The sequence below is a fragment of the Chiloscyllium punctatum genome, chromosome 4 (genome assembly GCF_047496795.1).
Source record: "Chiloscyllium punctatum isolate Juve2018m chromosome 4, sChiPun1.3, whole genome shotgun sequence".
NCBI lineage: Eukaryota > Metazoa > Chordata > Chondrichthyes > Orectolobiformes > Hemiscylliidae > Chiloscyllium > Chiloscyllium punctatum.
In genome coordinates this window covers 37,059,323-37,079,402 of record NC_092742.1, presented here as the reverse complement: position 1 = coordinate 37,079,402, position 20,080 = coordinate 37,059,323, and the positions used below count along the sequence as shown (strand labels likewise).

The 20,080-nt window shown below is 37.9% G+C and overlaps 2 protein-coding genes across 4 annotated transcripts in view; one reads left to right on the top strand and one right to left on the bottom strand.

The window, feature by feature from the left end:
- LOC140476194 (echinoderm microtubule-associated protein-like 5) overlaps positions 1-1,173 on the bottom strand; it is a 230,028-nt gene extending 228,855 nt beyond the window's left edge. Inside the window, exon 1 of one of the 2 annotated variants that reach the window (XM_072568398.1) lies at positions 689-1,173. In XM_072568398.1, coding sequence (XP_072424499.1) covers positions 689-885 — 197 coding nt within the window. In that variant the 5' untranslated portion in view covers positions 886-1,173. The remainder of the gene's footprint in view (positions 1-688) is intronic. The other variant, XM_072568400.1, reaches the window with a different exon arrangement.
- Positions 1,174-2,531: 1,358 nt separating this feature from the next.
- ttc8 (tetratricopeptide repeat domain 8) overlaps positions 2,532-20,080 on the top strand; it is a 54,246-nt gene continuing 36,697 nt past the window's right edge. For both annotated transcript variants that reach the window (XM_072568397.1, XM_072568396.1), the window contains exons 1-2: positions 2,532-2,710; positions 18,171-18,291. In XM_072568397.1, coding sequence (XP_072424498.1) covers positions 2,537-2,710; positions 18,171-18,291 — 295 coding nt within the window. In that variant the 5' untranslated portion in view covers positions 2,532-2,536. The remainder of the gene's footprint in view (positions 2,711-18,170; positions 18,292-20,080) is intronic.

Here is a 20,080-nt window from a genome sequence, read left to right as displayed (position 1 = left end):
AGTTGCAGGGTTCGAATTGAAGTGCATGCAATCACAATCAACGGCTACCTACCAGAAATTGGGCATTCGGAATCACTTAAAATGCATCCTACATGGTGAGCAGTTATATATAAAACATACCAACAAAATACAATTAGATTAACTTGGACTATGCTGAGCGCTGTAGGAATCTAACAGCAAGATACATTTTATAGGCCTAAATGCAATCTCAGTGTGCAGCATGGACTAACCCATTCAATTAATTGTTAAAACATTAATCTTATCCGAATGGCAACAGAGAGACATATTTAAACATATTTTACGGAAGCATCGTAATTCAAAGTGAGTCGCCTTTATGCAGGAAATAGGGATTTCAGATCAATAATATTGTGACATGACTAACGGAAATAAAAATGTCTTTATGAACATCGTCTTACTAAATGTTCCAAGATTAAATTTATCCAAATAGGTAAGGAATGAGGGGAAAAGTTGTGAATCAAATATAATTCCTTTTAAAATTCTATAACCTACACACTTGAATAATTGGCGTACACTAAGCAGTTAATTGAAAGTCCAAAAGGAACTAACCAGATTTGTGGACTCGCGATTTAATTTTGCCTTAACCTTGCATTCGGCCGGATAATGGGACGCCCGAACCACGAACGGGATTATAAATGCACAAATGCCTAAAGAAATCAAGATAAAATACCTGATTATATCATCGCTGTGACCCAGAAAGAATTTTTGTTTATGTTCCCGCGTGTTATAAACCACTCCAACACCCGCAACGAAATAAACGATTTCCTTGGAAGCGGTATAGTAGAGATTGTTCCGACACTGATGTCCACGGTAGCCATAAACCCACTCCAAGCGCAGGTGGCAGTTCGGTGCCGCTCCATCAGCCATATCGCCTCGTCCCACTGTCACTGTCACTGTCACAGCGCGACGCCGGTCTTAGCTGAATGTCTCTCCTCTTCCTAACCTTGTCTTCTCTTGCCTATACAGCACCCGACTGAAGATGCGCGAACATTCAACAGTTGTCATGCATTTTATTTTTTCTCTCTCTGGTGCTCTCCCACGCACACTGTGCAAACACGAACGTCAGTAACGCATGACGTCAAACCCTTATTTAAAAATATAATTTTTCTTCAACAAGATAGAGAGCCTTGCAAAAACCTCCGCGGGTTGACAGGTTGCCTTCGCTCTTCGCCTTTTGCCAGCTGTTGTATATCCAGCGCTTTAACACCTCCGCCCGCCGCGCGCATGTTTGTCCCCACCCACGCCAGCCGAGCCAACCACTTGTCAGCATCTTGCTGATGGACATTGCTGACAGCCAATGAGAGATCTAATCCTCACGTCAATCAGACTCAGCTGCCGCCCACTTCCAGGCTCTCGTCCTTTGGTGCTCCTGCCTGCTTGTCACTGGCGGTGGAGAGCAGCAGGAGGTGGTAGGAAATAAGGGCTGATTTGATCAGCGGAACGATTAACTAATGGTGCGAGGAGGCATCGACCTGGAGCCGTCAATCAAACCAGTTTTAAGGGGCTGGAAATCTTGAGACGGAGTGTGAAAAGACTGAGGCGGGCATGTGTGGGAAAATAGATTACAACCTTCCCATGGTATAAACAATAATCGACTACGGTACTGTCACTAACCTCGTCTTGATGAAGGGTCACACAGTACCTGAAACAGTAGTACCGGAATACAGTACAGATGCATGTTACAAATTTGAAATAAAAGCAGAATATTCTGGAAGCTATTATCTATACCTCCCCAGACACCATCTGACCTGCTGAATATTTCCAGCATTTTCTGCATCTATGGTTGAAACCTTTTTTTAACCTTTGCTGCCTGACCTGCTAGGTGTTTAGGCTTCTTCTGTGTTCTTTTTCAGGTTTCCAATAGTCACAAATTTTATGCTTTATTTCTCTCGTCAGTTTAAAATATCTGCGTTCTTGGCTTGTTTTTATTTTTTCCTCAAAAAAAATCCAGCGAGTATTCACTTGTTTAAATGCTGAATAAATCATTTATCTTCGTGTCATAGTTCAATTTCTGAAATAATGAGAAAATGACATTGATGTGGCATGACTGACAAAATTAATAAATGAATATTCCGCATACAAGGCTTATTAGAATATCCAGGGCGATTTAATAAAAATATTATGACACGCTTTACAAATGTATCAAATGCAAGATACTGTTCATGTAAGTAAAAGAATGTACTTCCTCCTGCAATGATATTTAAACACACAGGCAGCGCTTTTGTTTTACGAATGGTCATTGATACTGACAACTGGAACAAGCTGATTGACAAGTCACAGGGAAGCTCAAGGTCGTAATCACTACCGTGCTTTAGATTGCCGGTTTTAAAAATCACACCAAATGCAATTATAAACAAAAAAAAGAAAACGTCACGCAGCTTATCATGATGACTGTATTTTGTGGTAAATACTATTCCATATGTAGCTGCGCTTCTTCCCAGCGCAAGATATATAAAATTGCAGCTGCTGCTCTGTTGGGCAGTGATACGGCCACCGTATGGTTCGCTAGGACCCCGGGATGCCGTTGCTGGGGGTGACGGAGATAGGCCCCGATTCAGTCCTCGGGGATTGGACTACGATGGGGCTGGATATGGATCCGATGTTCCTGGCCTGGAGTTATTTCAGAAGGCGCAAGTTCCAATTCTGCGCTGATATCTGTACGAAGCTGCTGGAGAGCAACCCGTATGATCAGGTAGTGCAGAAGCGGTAGTGCCATTAAGACAGAATTTGTCAGAAATGTTTTACCCTTTCGTGATCGAGACACCAAAAAGTCGAGGGCAAATCTGTGCAAGATTGCCTAATGTTGATCGGGTGAATGGTGCATGCTACATGACTGAGTTATACCACGAACAGCGAAGTGAAATGCGAGCTCCAAATCATCATCAGAAATGCACTACAATAAATTTGTAATATCGAGAAAGCATCTTGGGAATTCTTTGTCAGATTAAAAAACGAATTCCTTCGTCTTTCATTTGCTCTTAGGTCTACGCACGGGAAGACTCGTTTCCTTAGAATGAGTCCACTTCTACAGTTTTACTAATCTAGATTTTTTTTTAAAAAGTAGTTCCTTGGACTCAACCTTTTTGAGATTCAGTCGAATTAAGGTACTAACACTGATTATTGCAACAATATTTCCTCAATTTAGCAATTCCTTTTCAGCTATTCTTTAAATATCTGCTGACTTTATTTAACCAAACAATTGTATATACAAAAAAAACTTTATGAAAACAGCTATGGGACTTTGGAATATTTTCATGAAGAAAATGTATGGTTTCCTGCAATGTTTTTATTCAGTTTCATATGTTTTACATATTAATGTTTTTGATGCATTGTTTCAATTCAAAATGCCTTTTGTAATTTGTCATGAATCAATTCCTTATTTTACATCTCTGGATATAGAGAAATTAAAATAATTTGTTAAAATAATGCAATCAATTCATTTTATGCAGTCATGTGCTTAGATCAATATGTGGAATTTGAAATAACTTTCCTGGGGTTAAATATTGCCAGACTGCTGCATAATATTTAAAAATACAAAATATTGATTGATAAAACCTGAATATTTATAACAGTGTAATGTAACTGTTGTATTTCCATATAAGTGTTATTTTTGGGTTTTTTTTTATAAACAAGTCCAAAGTATGATCAATTTGTTGAATTATAGCAATAATTATGGAGTAGTTGCTTCCTGTATCATTGCTCAAAGGAAAACATCAATGAGTGTGAACAGGTAGATTTTACCCCAGTGGTCAATAGAAGTGAGTTTGAGGCAGCAGTTGCAATCCGAGTTAATTTGCTATGAAACAGGAAAAGCACTCAAAATTATTAATTCCATGTCGATCCTTTAAGTTCAAGTTAAGTTGCATTTAATTGTGTTTTTATTTTAAAATTAGGCTAATGTTTTTCCTGTGAAGAATTTGATGTGCCCATACCAAAATGCTAGATTTAAGTCCCTTCAGTCACTTTATTGGTGAAAAATTGCTATGTCCATTACTTGCTGGTTTTCTGCCTCTCTCTTATGGTTCAGTCATAAATATGAAAGGATCAAATCAAATTAGAGGAGAATTAAAACTAGTGGATTGGCAGATAATATTTACATAATTTCATAAGACAAATGCAGTAACTTTTTTGTTTTGAAAGCTCATATGAAGTAAGTAGAAATAAATACCTAAGATCATATAGGAAAAATGGATTAACAAACAGTAAAGCTGAAATACAGAGGAAGAAATACCTACTAAAATCTTGTACTTCAAGACCATAAGATGTATGAGCAGAAGTAGGCCATTCAGCCCATTGAGTTTGCTCCACCATTCAGTAAAATCATGGCTGACCTAATATTCCTACTACCTTGCGTTTTCCCTCTAGCCTTTAATTGCCTTACTCATTTTAAAAAAGAACTGTCTATCTCAGCCTTGAATATATGAATGAATCAGTCTTAAGCCCTCTGCATTAAAAAATCATTTGAATTCACTCCCCTCTGAGAGAAGAAGTTTCTCTTCACCTGTTTCAAATATCTAACCCAGGTATTATGTCCTCTCCTGGGGAAGCAATCTTTCCAAATCTACCCTGTCAAGTCCTCTAAGAACCTTGTAGAATGAAGTTGCCACTCACTTTTCTAATTTTCAATGAATGCAGCCCAACTATTCAACATCTCCTCATAACACATCCACTCCTGTCTGGTATCAGCCAAGTGATTCATCTCTGGAGTGCCACCATTGCCGATTATATCTTTCCTCAGCTAAGGAGACCAAAATTGTTCAGTTTTCCGGCTGTGGTCTGACAAGTGCCTAAGTAATTTTGCAAAACCTCTCTTCTTCCATATTCCATTCCCTTTGAAAAAAGGCCTAAATTTAATTTCCTTGCCTTTTTATTACCTGCTGAACTACTAGCTTTTTGTGATTCATGCAGTAGGACTCCTAAATCCCTTATGCTGCAGGTTTTTGCAGTCTTTCGCCATGTAAATAATACTCAGCTCATCTAATGGGTGGTGGCATATATAGATCATATGGAATATGGGAAGAACTAGCCATTTGGATACAAAACTGGCTTGAAGGAGGGTTGCTTTTCAGATGGAGGCCTGTGACCAGCCGTGTGCTACAAGGATCCACGCTAGGTCCACTGCTTTTTGTCATTTATATAAATGATTTGGATGTGGACATGAGATATATGCTTAGTAAGTTTGTAGATGACACTTGGAAGTGTAGTGGACAGTAAAGAAGGTAATCTGTGTACAACAGGATTTTGGTCAGATGGGCCAATGGGCTGAGGAATGGAAGATGAACTTTAATTAAATTTAGATAAATATGAGGTGCTGTGTTTTGGAAAGGCAAATCAGGGCAGGGCTTATACACTTAATGGTAAGTATTGCTGAACAAACAGACCTTGGAGTGACAGTTCATCATTCCTTGAAAATGGAGTCGCAGGTAGACCGGATAGTGAAGAAGGTGTTTAGTGTGCTTGCCTTTTATTGGTCAATGCATTGAGTACAGGAGTTAGGAAGTCGTGTTGCAATTATACATGACATTGGTTAGGCCACTTTTGGAATACTGCATTCAATTCTGGTCTCCATGCTGTCATAGGGATGTTGTGAAATCAGAAGATTTACAAGGATGTTGTCATAGGGATGTTGTGAAATCAGAAGATTTACAAGGATGTTGTCAGGGTTTGAGCTACGGAGAGAGGCTAAGTAGCTTGGGGCTATTTTCCTGTACGTGTCAGAAGCTGAGGGGTGACCTTTATAGAGGTTAATTAAAATCATGAGGTGCATGGATAGGGTGAATAGACAAGGTATTTTATCCACGGTGGCTGCAGTCCAAAACCAGAGGGCATAGGTTTAAGATGAGAGGGGAAAGATTTAAAAGGGACCGAAGGGGCAACATTTTCACCCAGAGGGTGATGCGCCTATGGAATGAACTGCTAGAGGAAGTGGTGGAGACTGGTACAATTGCAGCATTTAAAAGGCATCTGGTTGGGGATGTAAATAGGAAGGATTTAGAGGGAAACATACCAAATGCTGGCAAGTGGGACTAGTTTTATTTAGGATATCTGGTTGGCATGGATGTTTCCATGCTGTATGTCTCTGACTCGAAGTTGCCTTCCTAAAAATGCCACCCACCCCACCATGGGTTTCTATCTTACATAACCTATTGTTATGTTTAGCACTTTCTGAAAATCCAAATGTATTATATCCACTACTTCCCCACTATTTATCCTGCTTGTTAGAGAAACAGATAAGTCTGTAAACATGATGAAAACAATGACTACAGGTGCTGGAAACCAGATTCTAGATTAATGGTGCTGGAAAAGCACAGCAGTTCAGGCAGCATCCGAGGAGCAGGAAAATCAACATTTCGGGCAAAAACCCTTCATCTATTCCTGATGAAGGGTTTTTGCCCGAAACGTCGATTTTCCTGCTCCTTTGGATGCTGCCTGAACTGCTGTGCTTTTCCAGCACCACTCCATCTAAAGTCTGTAAACATGGAGATAGACATCAAATGTTTGCTCAGATTGCAAAATGAAATATGAGAAAAGCATAGACTGATTTAACAGAATAGCTCTCATTAAATGAAAATGTGGGGCCTGCTGGACAAGATATAGCATTAACCTATTTTTCTAATCAACCTGTTCAGAAGTTATTACACATCTCTGAAGCAGTTGGGACTTGAACACAGTCCTCCAGTCCAGGGTAGGGACACTACCACTGGAAAATTATAGCATTAAAATGTATTCAAAACATCATATTAGCACATTATGGTAAACACTCCTTATATCTACTTCCTGAAGATATTCACAAGAGAAAACACCAGTGTCATGCTTCTCGGAAGGGAGGGTGGGAACAGTAAAAAGAGTACAAGGCCCAAATTCATTATCAAGTCCTAAAACATGCAAATCTCTTGAGTTGGATGACATTTATGCCAGCAAAATGGTTTTGAGATAAAAGCAAAAGACTGCAAATGCTGGAGATCTGAAACAAAGTGTTGGAGAAACTCAATCAGTCTAGTAGCATCTGTGAAGAGAGAAACACCGTTAATAGTCAAAGTCTGGTATGGCTCCAAGTTTTGAGAGATTAGGCAATTGTTGTGTATGTGTGACCACTGCTAAGTGACAGGCTTTAACTGCCCTTTTCCTATGAGCTATATGGAATAGCAACCTGAATTATGAATATAAAAGCAGCAAAAGTAAAATAGACATCAATGTATCTGGGCATTTCATGAGCATCCTTTGGTGCTTATAGTCAATTGTCATTTGCTTTGAATGCTTATGTAAATGTGTACTTTTCTGCAGCCCAAACCTCCTTTTGGGGTGTCAACTAATAGCACATCCATCATAATTAACAACTTGTTAATTATTCTTTGTGTAATGGTAGTATTTAGGAAGATCCAAAGTCACAGCATCTTTTTTTACATTTATTTTGGAAGTAAGCATGATTGACTTCCTTCAATTCTATGTAATATAATTAAATTGTTCATCAAAAGTAAGCTTGAGGATTATCCATGCAACAACCTCACAACAGCAACAGTTGCGTGGGGAAAAATAGGTCTGATTTTAATTTCTTTAAAAAAGTTGATTTTAATCTACCATTATGGCAAAACCAAGACATTGACCTTGATTTTGCATGTGTAATGATAGTGTTCACTTTCATTACTCTGTGAAACTGACAGTGACTTATGACATCTGCACAAGTGCGGGGAAACCGAGGGATCAACAAGTAGTTGTACCTGATTTCCTGCTTCTCCAGAGATGTGCTTTTGATGGAAATCACCAGTACTTTCACTTTAATTGCATTATTCTTTTTTTCTAAAAGCCCTTCTTTTTAAAGAAAAAAGTTGTTGAATTAAGTGATTTTAAATAGCATATTATCCCATTACTGCCAAACAATCTTTCTACCTGAGAAACCATTTTATATCAACAAAATGTTTAAGTTTCTCCATTCCTTGATAAAATATCAGGATATTTAATTTTAAAATATTGATTTCAATATTTCAGCTTCCGTGAATGTGTTTCATCTTTATTTGTTTTTCTGTAAGATTATAAAGTGAATGTTTTGAAAAAAAAACTTGTTACTTTGAATAATTCTTAATCAGCAATCAGATTGGCTAACTAATGTTACACCCCAGAGATCCCCCGGCAGTTGGCATCTTAATGAAATTAACAATAGGTAAAATCCGCATCTCACGGATGTTCAGCTTGATTAGCTGTGAGCACAATCAGTTCTTGCTGTTCGAAAAACTTAAGCTATTGTGTACTTAAATGTCCAAAATGAATTTGATAAACTCTCAGACTTTTAAATGGATTTTGAAGCATGGTAATTGAGGAAAAAACTGGGGAATCTGTTTTTCAAAACATTACTGAAGCAAGTTGAACATTGTGCAGACAATTGAATGCAGACAAATGGAAAGTACAGTACCTGAAGCATAAACATGGAGAAATTCTTGATGAAGGGCTTATGCCCGAAACATCGGTTCTCCTGATCCTTGGAGGCTGCCTGACTGGATGTGCTTTTCCAGCACCACACTCTTCAACTCTGATCTCCAGCATCTGCAGTCCTCACCTTTTTTCTCTATATAGTTTAAAACAGTATGATACTAGTCAGAAAAAGGTCTGAATTTGTCAGACTGTGACCCCAATTTGCAGTTGCCTAGAAATTTAATGCTTAAGAGATCTGAACAATGGCCTGTAATAGCGGTTAAATATGAACTATTGAATTTAAACTATCATCTGATTTTTAGCCTGTGAAAGATCTCCATTATAACACCAGTTTTTAAAAAGGTCAAACTAAATCGGCTGCAGTGCTCACCTGGCCACAGATTTAGGCAAAATTCAGGAGACCCATGTGGAGTAAACTAAGCCACCTGCACTAAAATTACCATTTTTGTCTAAAGTAATTGAAATAAGGCAACTGAGTCAACATCAAGAAATTGACATACGCTGTTTAATTCACATTTGTATAATTTCACAAATTGGAAGATGAAAGGCTTATCTATCAGTTATCTGGTTTGGAAAGACAAAGCTGGGCTTCAGATTACACATCTAAACTATATTTCAGCAGTTGCTTTCTTCATCAGAGCCAAAAAAAGAACATGGGTTTATAATAGCAGAATGTTTGCACTCCTACCTGGTTCCTTCATCTAGAAAAAGCAATGACCAGTGGAAAGCACCTTGTGAAAATTAACCATACACTGAGAACTCTGCCACCATATTCTGCTTATGGATATGAGTCAACAAATTAATCAACTGTGGCCCCAGATTTTAAAATCCAGCATCTCAAGGACTTCTAAGTTGTGTAACTCTATTTCTCACTATACCAGACACATACAAAATACATATTAATAAGTTTAAATTTTTTTTCTGTTAATGGACAATAGATTCCTCTTTTACTCAAGAAAACCTTGGTAATTGGCTTGATCATTTGCCGGCAAGTTGTTTTAATTGAAGGATAACTTTGCTAAAAAGAAACTATAAGATTATTTGTTTTGACCAACTGTAAGTGGGTTTAAGAGGAGAGCTGATATTTTTCCTGCCATCTTTTCAGCCACAAATAAATATTCAGGCATTACCCTTCTAGAGCTGTATAAGAAAATTGGAATTTCAATATAAATTAAACTGTGCAAGCAAAATTTAGCATTAAAAGCTCAAGTTTGCGAAACAACAAGGATTCATACTTGGAACGTTTTACTCATAACCGTGAATGATAACCAGTTGGAATGGACTTCTGTGCATTATTGAGATACAAACTGTGTAATTGAAGAAATCATTAGGTGCAACTACTTGAGACTACAGTGATTTGAGTGGATAAATTTTAAAATGTGTAAGTTTACTATTTCTCAGTTATAATATTAGTGAAAAAATATTTCAAATGTAGAAGCATCCTTTAAGGATATGTCTTATCAAAAGCTACATTTTAATAGTTTATGACATTAAATATTATTGAAAGAATTTTAGGCATCAAAAGATGTCCCACAGATGGGTTTAGGTGTAAGGAAAATGTAATAGAGGAACAGCTAGTATAAACATTAGTTCAATGTATTGAACCAAACATTTCTGAACTGTTCAGGCTAAAGGGCCATGACATTTTTTTTTGTTCTATAATATAGTTTAATTATTGATCTTGGAAATATTAATTTTATTTTCCCACAGATTTATATTGTTTTCTTACAGCATACTTTCTTTAAGATGCTGTCAGCTTTCATATGGTACTTTGATTTTAATATTGCTTTCATTTGTTTGAACTTCTCCAATTTTCCTAAAGAAACAGACTAAGCCTCCAACTTGACCAAGTTCATAGTTTTAAGATGAGTTCAGGTTTGATCTTTGTTTCTCAGCTATTAATGCGCATTTTTCAATTAACTACTTTTGAATGAAAAGTGATAATATAAAACAGATGAGATTAATGTGCAGTGAGATTGGCTTGCTCAAATCAAGGCATACTCCGTCATGGAAGGTGTACAATTTCACTATTTCATTTGCTGCGTTTTTTTTTTAATGGCACATTTTATCTTTTTGCAAACGTAACAAAGTAATTCTTTATTGACAACATTTTGCCCACGTTCTAAACAATGCAATGGTCATGCCAATGGGTGCCTGAATAATATCCCTTCACCTCCACTCCCATCCTGTTCTCTATAAAAATTTTTATAAATTATCTTTTTTTATATAAATAACCGTGTACAGAAAAAAACTGAGCTGGACCTTCCAGCATGACAAACACAATCATGATGCCTTAAACATTTATTGAACTAAAATAATTGTTTCTGAGGTAGAACACAAAACTCAGTATTCCCACACTCCTTTTCATATGATCCCTTTTTCATTCCATATCGGTGCAATATTCCAAAAAATATTCTTAATTAAATTGGACATGTTGGAAGTAAAATATTTGGTGAATATTTATTGGATATTCTGCAGCATTGTGAAACCATTATTGTAAAGTAAAATCTGTTGCTGATACTGTATATGCTGCATCTAGCATATGGAACAATCCTTTCTTATTTCATGCCATTTTAAGATTTAATTTCCCCTTTAATTTTCTTTTATTGACTTTGCTTTCTTTTTTCTCTTTAATGCATTTTTACTATTTCATTTTGATACTTCAATTGCTTTTTTCCTAGTTTTTTTTTCTTTTAGAATTTTATGATAAATTTGAGAATATTGATCTGTTATTTTGACAGGGGAGGACACACAGGATCTTCATGGGAGGAAAACACATCAATCAGGAGAAAAATGAATGTGTCCATGCTGACCATATACTAGATAATAGCATGTAGTAACCATGGGTTAATCGGATTATATATGGGTAAATTAGGGGAAAAAATACACTTTGGAAATCAGAAACCAAAGCAGGAAATGTTCAAAGGCTGACCAGATCAGTTGGCAGTAGAGTTTTGGTTCAGGGATTGGGAGGGTTGAGATCCAGCCTTGACCAATTGGCTTGGTTTAGCATAGCCACAGTCAAGAATCTAATGCCATGTTAATGTACACATCAGCCATGAAATCGCAAATGAAGTTTGAGATTTAACAATAATTATTTGCAGTCAATTTTATTGAGTCCTGTCTTACTATATTGGTCAGATTGAATGAATGTATTCAGGAGGGATATTGAGCTATGTCAATCAGTGGCTATACAGAGAAAATGAAAATTTCAAGTTTAGAGAATTAGTCTTCCTCTGAAATCAAAAGCCAAAATATAGATAAGCCTTTTCATTGAATAAGAGGCAGAATAAAGAGGAAAAAGTAAAATATTTTGCCCATCGTCTATCCTGCATTAGGCCCTGATCTCCCAGTTGCCTATCTTTGAGAAGCTGCACTGCCTTCCTGTTGTCCAGATATTCAAATTTTAAAGGCCAATTCTCATTTAAACAGCCAAGGTGGAAGGAGTGCATTGTCTGTCTCACTGCTTGACTGGTCACAGCGTGTTTTTAAATGTTTTGCCCAGTTAATAAAATGATCACTCTTATCATTTATATCTAAATTAGTTTAAGAATGGAAAAAGATTGACCCGATTTTCTTTAAACGGCAATAATATTTGTCATATAACTAAGACGTTTTTGATAACATGCAAAGCTGATTAGCATAGCTAGAAATATTGAAGTATAAATATTTTAATTCTAAATAATCTAGCATATACATGTGTACACACTATATTTTAAAAGGAAAAATAAACTTTCCCTGTAGTGATTAACTTAGTGGGGTGTAAGAGGTGTTCTTTGGTCAAATAGTTCTTAATTCTGAGAATGAAAGAATAAAGTATGAAATGTTCTAGATTGTTTTTGGTCTGGTCACTTTGCAGACTAGACCTATTCAGGTGTCAATAGGATCTTCTCAGTAGTATATTCACGAAATGTCAAAAGTAAGTCCCCTAAAAGCCCACTGGGACGATTAGCTATTATAATTTCTCAGTTCTCTCATGGCGCCTTTCCTAGAAGGTCATGAAAATTCCAACGGCTGAGCTAGGGTCTTATCTATTCACCTAGTTACACCACAGCTGAATTCAAACAGTATTGAATAGCCCCATCTCCTGACCGCCATAACTTACATCCAGTAAGTGGTTTTGAGAAAGTGTTCTTTTTGAATGACATTTTTGCTTTAAAAGTTCATATATCTCCACAGTTTTTTAAATGAACCAATTTTCAGAATCCTTTAGAGACTAGTCCGCAAAATATTAATAATAGGAACACCCTAATAACCTCTTCTATGGTGTCCCTCCATGTTGCCTCTGTAATATAGATCTTTTCAACTTTCAGCCTTGTGTGAGTCTAGCTTTCTGCTGCCTGGGAAGAATGCTCAACCTGCCCTAAGTCGTCTTTGATTTTTCACTTCCTTCCATTCCTTGAGGTTCCTTTCTTAATTCCCAATTCTTCTGAAACTTCAATAACACATTTCTCTGCTTAATACTCACTTCCTCTTTATGACCGCTCTGTAGCATTCGTCTGGTTATTTTCTACATTGTTTCAGATCTTCCTTCCTGGGATTAAGTATTTGTTCATTTTGTTGCCATCTCATTATTTTTTTTCTGGTTCCACTGAAATGCTTGTTTATCTTCTAATTTTCAGTACTGAGGAAGCATTATAACTGAAACATTTATCTATACAGATACCGACTCCCCTGTTTTGAATTTCCAGTTGTTACAAGCTGTTACACGTCTTGTTTTGTTTTATAAAAACAAAATATGTTAAAGTTGAAGCCCTACTTTTTATATTTGCAATTGCTTTTATTTAAAATTTGAGTGATCATATTTTAATTTCTAAATTCATTGGCCAGTCCTAGGCTAGACACTGTTTTCTATTTATTGCTACTTTCTATATACAGCAAGACTTAAACTTTTCTAGCATCTGTGGACAGAGAAATACAGTTAATGTTTCAGGTCAGTGACCCTTCGTCAGAAGTTACAATACTTCAGAGATCTAGCAGTTTTTTTAAGCAAGGCAGGGAAAGAAGAGGAAAGAACTAAAGGGAATGATTGTGGAGGGGTGCAAGGCAGGAAAGATTACATTTCAAAAGGAACAATAGTGAAAGATAAAAATAATAATGGCTGAAGTAAAGAAACAAAAGATATAAACATGATAAACTGAATCCTCAGCAAAAAAAAATTCCAACCAAACGAAAATCTGAATTATTTAGCTGTATTGAATCCAGAAGACTGTAAAGCGTCCAGTTAAAAGATAAAGTGCTTCTCTTCAGTTTTGTGTTGAGTATATTGGGACCGTGTAGGTGATCAAGGACCGAGAGGGAAGGGTAGGTCAGGGCACAGAAATTTCAAATGATAGATAACCAAAAAGTCAAGATCAAGCCCATTGGACTGAGATTCAGTGGCCTATGAAGAGATAATACAATCTGTTTTCCCCAAAATCAAATGGAAACTCACCAAAGACTGCATTGGTTCAAAATTCAGCTCCCCAACATCTTCTTGAGGGCAACTAGGGATGGGCAATAAATCTGGCTTAGCCAGCAATATCCAATCCCATGAGCATGTTTTGGGGGAAAAAATAAGGATTGCATTGTGACCTGCAAACACAGTAAGATAATGAAAGAAATGCAAAGGTAGTTTTACTGAAAGGGAGTGTGTTCAGGATCTTTACACTGAGAAGGGAGGAAGTGTTAGTGTGGCTGTTGAACTTCCTGCACTTGCAAGGGAATTTAAGGATATTTGTGTAGTGGACTAGGAGGGAGTAGTACTATTGGAAGTGGAAGTTGTGTTTAATGATTGCATTACACAAGAGGTAATAATCAATTGAAGGCAAGAGTAAGGGAAACTTTTGATTCTGGAAGCTTTAAGATCAGAAGTGTGGGAGATGAGCTACTTGAAGGCAAGAGAAATGGGTGCGGTGAATGGAAACTAATTAAAATTTTCTAATTGAAAGAAAGAGCAGTGAATGCAACTTAACAGTTACTTAGGAATCTGAAGTGTTGAGGAAGGGGATGGAAGGAGGACTGAAACAGGTGAAAGCAAAGTGCACTAACAAGCATCCATTCCCTCCACCACTGCTCAGTAACAGCAGTAGGCACTATTTACAAGATGCTCTGCAGACATTCAACAAAGGTCCTTAGACAGCACTTTCCAAACCCATGACCATTTCTATCTAGAAGGACAAGAGCAGCAGATACATGGGAAAGCCAGTACCTGCAACTTCCCCTCCAAGCCATTCAATATCTTTGACTTGGAAATATATCACTGTTCCTTCACTATTGTTGGGTCAGAATCCTGGAATTCTCTCCCTAAAAGCATTTTGCGTCAACCTACAGCATGTGGACTGCAGCAGTTCAAGAAGGCAGCTCACCACCACCTTGAGGGCAGATAAGGATAGGCAATAAATGCTAGCCAGAAATGATGTCCTTGTCCCATTAGTAAATAAAACTGGAAAGACAAACTACCAGTGTCAGGGAGTCATGTGTGGAATATTACATAAAATGATCCAATCTTGAATCCAGCCATGGGCTTAGTCCTAAGGGGAAAGACTTGTCAAAGAAACTGCCTAGAATTGCACTCCTACTGTCCAGGGTTAGGAATTGTTCATATTAATGTGGGGAATGAAAGTTGTTTTCCCTTCCTGTAAAGAGGAAAGGTGCTGAACCACATGCACATGTATTGTGTGGGTGAAAGAAATAACCAGGAGCTACCTTTTGACAGTCAAATGTGAACTCTCAGATTAAGGAGAAAGCAGGATCATGAGAATCCTCTGCATTAGTAAGGAAAGAACTGCTGTTGTTGCCCTTTCACCAATGTGGCTTCAATCAGTGTGGCAACAGATTCACATTGATTTCATGGAACATCCATCCCTCTATTGGTCCCGTGTCATGCCCACTGCACATTGTCTGAGGTGGCAGAATGTTGACTCAAGCTATTTTATTTAATGTTAAGTGAGTGGTATATTCAGATGAAAGTGTGCAGAAACTGTCATGAGCTGTAGAAACTTGAGCTCTGGGTTTTAACACTTGAGGCTCACTGGATACACACTAGAGCAATTGTGAGACAGAAGACTCAGCAGATAGAACATTTCGAGGGGTGATCACACCACAGGATACAGGTATACTAGCACACAGGGAGTGGATGACTGCGAGGAAGTCAAAGGGAACCAGGTGAATAATATAGGAGTCTCCAATTTGTTTTTCGTTCTAGATTCTGGTGATGACAATAGTCCTCCGAGGAGTACAGCAAGTGCCAGCCCATGATATAACAGTGGAAAAGAATGGAAGAGCAGGAATAATAAGGAAACCATTAGTTAGGGGAAGAGACCAGAGAGTATGCTGACTTCCTGGTGGCATGGTCATGGCTGCAGAACAACTATAGGACATTATTTTGGGGAGAGAGCAACACTTCGTGTATTCAGAATGATGCTCTCATAACTCTAATGTTCATTTCAGGAAGCAAGTCTAACAAAAAAGTCATGAAATGAATAGCATGGTTCTGCCATAACTGTGTTTGGAAGGGGAGCATGAGATTGTGGAAAATGCCAATGAAGGACAGCAAATAATGAAGCAGAAGGGAGCAATGGCTGCAAGAGATGACTATAAACATCTACATCTTGTTTGGCATGAGGCCATTTTCCTTAAACTTCATTTCAAGTTTCTATTGATTCATTTTGGCTAATGGGACAATGCTGTTTGAAAAATAAGCCAATCCCAGTTTGCCAAAGCCTAAAGCCCCTCTCCCTGCACCATCTTTCCAGCCATGCATTGATCTGTCTTATCTTCATATTTCTGTGCTCACTCGCATGTGGCACTGAGTAATCCAAAAGTTACTACTTTTTGAGATTTCGCAGATCTACCTACATCACTAAATTCTAATTATAGGGCCACATTTCCCTTCCTGTCTATGTCATTGGTACTAACATTGACCATGACCTGAAGGTGTTGCCCTCTCTCAAATGTCCTATAGTCATTCTGCAGGCATGACTGTGCCACCAGGAAGTCAGCATACTCTCCAGTTTCTTTGCCCTAACAAATGGTACCCTTATTATTCCTGGTCTTCTCTTCTTTCTCTACTGTGATACTATGGGCTGGCACTTGCTGTACTCCTTAGAGGACTATTGTCCTCACCAGAATCTAGAACAGAAAACAAATTGGAGACTCCTGTGTTACTCACCTGGTTCCCTTTGACTTCCTCGCAGTCATCCATTCCCTGTGTGCTAGTATACCTGTATCCTGTGGTGTAACCACCTCCTGAAATGTTCTATCTGCTTAGTTTCTGTCTCACAATTGCTCTAGTGTGTATCCAGTGAGTCTCAAGTGTTAAAACGCAGAGCTCAAGTTTCTACAGCTCATGACCGTTTCTGCACATGTTCATCTAGGCCACAAGAAGTGTCGACAACATCCCACGTTGTACAGAATGGAAATTCCATGTGGGGAGCCGCCCTGCCATACCTCTTTTTTAGCTTACGTTTTAGCCTATTTACTATAAACTGGAGTGAAAGGTGGAATTACTCACTTTTTTTACTCATCAGCTCCTACAAAATTTTATGTCAGAGATAAATAAAATTGTGACAATATAAAATTCACAACTTTGAGGATTGAAGTAATCAGCATTGATAAACTGTTTATAGATGGAAAGAAACAATATCTCTTTCTAGAATAAAGAGATGAAAGGGACAAGGAGAAGTTGTTATGAAGGAATGAAAAGCAGCATGTGAATTAACCATCCCTGGGAAGAAACAACATAAACAAGTTGTTTCTTGGGAGGGAGGAGGTAACAATTGCTTGATAACCACTGCCTTTTGACATGGACAGTTAAGTCTGCCTGCAAAAGGAATGTTCTGAAGTAAAGAGGTTAATTGCAGGAAAAGCTATGTTTAAAACCGACAGCTAACCCCAAATGTAACAAGGAACAGGGGTGCTACTCCTCATAAGGCAAGCCACAGACTTGAACTCTTCTGAATTATAATCCGTGTTGGGGATGAAAGAATATATTCTATCATCATAAAGTCACACAACAAACTTTAAAGAAAGAAAATTGTATAAGAATCCGTCACCATAATAGTTCTGTAGCAGAACACAGCACTGTACAAGGACCTTGGGCACATCAAGTTATGGAATCCTGACCAGATTCCACGATTAGTTGGGTTGTGAGGCTTAACTTGCTTACTTGAGGAGTCATATTTTGGTTAATACATGCAATAAAAATTAAATCATTGTTTCAGTATTTGATTTTGAGATTTCTTAACAAGGAGCTAAATTAAAGGTAACTTGAGTCTTCCAGCTCAACAAAAGCCAGTGTAGTGTGTATTTTAGAAAGGTATTCACTCAACTCATTAAATTCAACAAGTCATTCAAGCCATACTTGCCTTTATTATCAAAATAGTTCAAGCAAGAGAGTAAAACATTTTACTTATCAACTAAGTTATTTTTTCAAAACCAACACTGGTATGCGGTAATACCTGAATAGCTCAATTTGTGTTCCTAATTCTCGAGTCATAACTGCACTTAGAGTGTCAATTTGAATTTAAAATGGCTGAACAGTTGCTGTCAGTTCAGAATATTGTATTTGATCCAGTATGCATTTGTTTGGCAAACAAAGTCTCCTTTTGTTAATGCACCTAGTTGCTTTAAATCATAAGTTGTCTGCTGTCTTACATCCAACTTATCTGATCATTACTCCAGCTGTAGTGGATATAAATTTGTGTTCACAAAACACTTGTGATGGATTTTTGCTTATTCCATAGGCTGCATGGAGTTTGAAAACTCGAGCCTTGACAGAGATGGTATATGTGGATGAGGTTGATGTAGATCAAGAAGGAATAGCAGAAATGTTGCTGAATGACAGTGCTATTGCCCAGGTTGCCCGTAAGTACACTTGAAAATCAATTTTGTTGGTTAATTAAATTATTCCTAATTTTAATTCCGTCAAACCCTTGTATTAGAATTTGCTGTTAGCACGAAATAGGCAGTTTGCCAAACGGTGAGACAGACACACTAAAGGAATTGAAGAAGATGAAGATTGATTTAGTGGAGTGGATATACAGTCAGTAATTACATACTTTTGATATTGATTTTTGAATGGAAATAGAGGGAATGGGGAGAGCACAATACAAAGATAATGAAAAAATGCTATGGAGGCACAGAGATGCCAGACATGTAAATACAGAACTCTGCAACAGCAGCAATTTATTTATATTGTATCTTTAATGAAATGGCTCCTCCCAAAGTGTTTCATAGAGGCATTATAAAACAGAATATGAAACCAAACTACATAAGAAGATATTAGACCAAAAGGCCCAAATCTTGGTAAAAAGTTGGGCTTTCAGGAGTGTCTGAAAGGAAGAGTCAGAAGTCACGTGACACCAGGTTATAGTCCAACCGTAAGTACACGGTGTATTTTGAAATCACAAGCTTTCAGAGTTTAGCCCCTTTTGTCAGGTGAAGTGAGAAAGAAACACATAGATGCAGAAATCAAAAGGTCACACAAATGATGTGAGTGGAGTGTCAAATACTAAGTCGCTGCAGGTGATCAGAAATGTCAGATGGTGTGAGTAAAGTGTAAATAGGTGAATAACCAGTGAAGGGATGACCAATAATCCCATTAAATGAAACAGCGAGATAATTCCAAACATTTAAAAATAAGGAGGTGCTGGGAATAAACTGAATGACCAGAAGCCTGACCTCGGTGGTGGGCAAGTTATTGGAGGGAATCCTGAGGGACAGGATGTACATGTATTTGGAAAAGTAAGGACTGATTTCGGGATAGTCAATATGGCTTTGTGCATGGGAAATCAATTCTCTCAAACTTGATTGAGTTTTTTGAGGAAGTAACAAAGACAATTGATGAGGGCAGAGCAGTAGATGTGATCTATATGGACTTCAGTAAGGCGTTCGACAAGGTTCCTCATGGGAGACGGATTAGCAAGGTTAGATCTCATGGAATACAGGGAGAACGAGCCATTTGGATACAGAACTGGCTCAAAGGTAGAAGCCAGAGGGTGGTGGTGGAGCGTTGTTTTTCAGACTGGAGGCCTGTGACCAGTGGAGTGCCACAAGGATCGGTACTGGGTTCCTCTACTTTTTTGTTATTTACATAAAAGATTTGGATGCGAGCATAAGAGGTACAGTTAGTAAGTTTGCAGATTACACCAAAATTGGGGGTGTGGTGGACAGCGAAGAGGGTTACCTCAGATTACAACAGGATCTTGATCAGATGAGCCAATGGGCTGAGAAGTTGCAGATGGAGTTTAATTCAGATAAATGTGAGGTGCTGCATTTTGGGAAAGCAAATCTTAGCAGGACTTACACACTTAATGATAAGGTCCTCGGGAGTGTTGCTGAACAAAGAGACCTTGGAGTGCAGGTTCATAGCTCCTTGAAAGTGGAGTCACAGCTAGATAGGATAGTGAAGAAGGCGTTTGATACGCTTTCCTTTGGTCAGAGTATTGAGTACAGCAGTTGGGAGGTCAGGAGTTGCGGCTATACAGGACATTAGTTAGGCCACTGTTGGAATATTGTGTGCAGTTCTGGTCTCCTTCCTATCGGAAGGATGTTGTGAAACTTAAAAGGGTTCAGAAAAGATTTACAAGGATGTTGCCAGGGTTGGAGGATCTGAGCTACAGGGAGCGGCTGAACAGGCTGGGGCTGTTTTCCC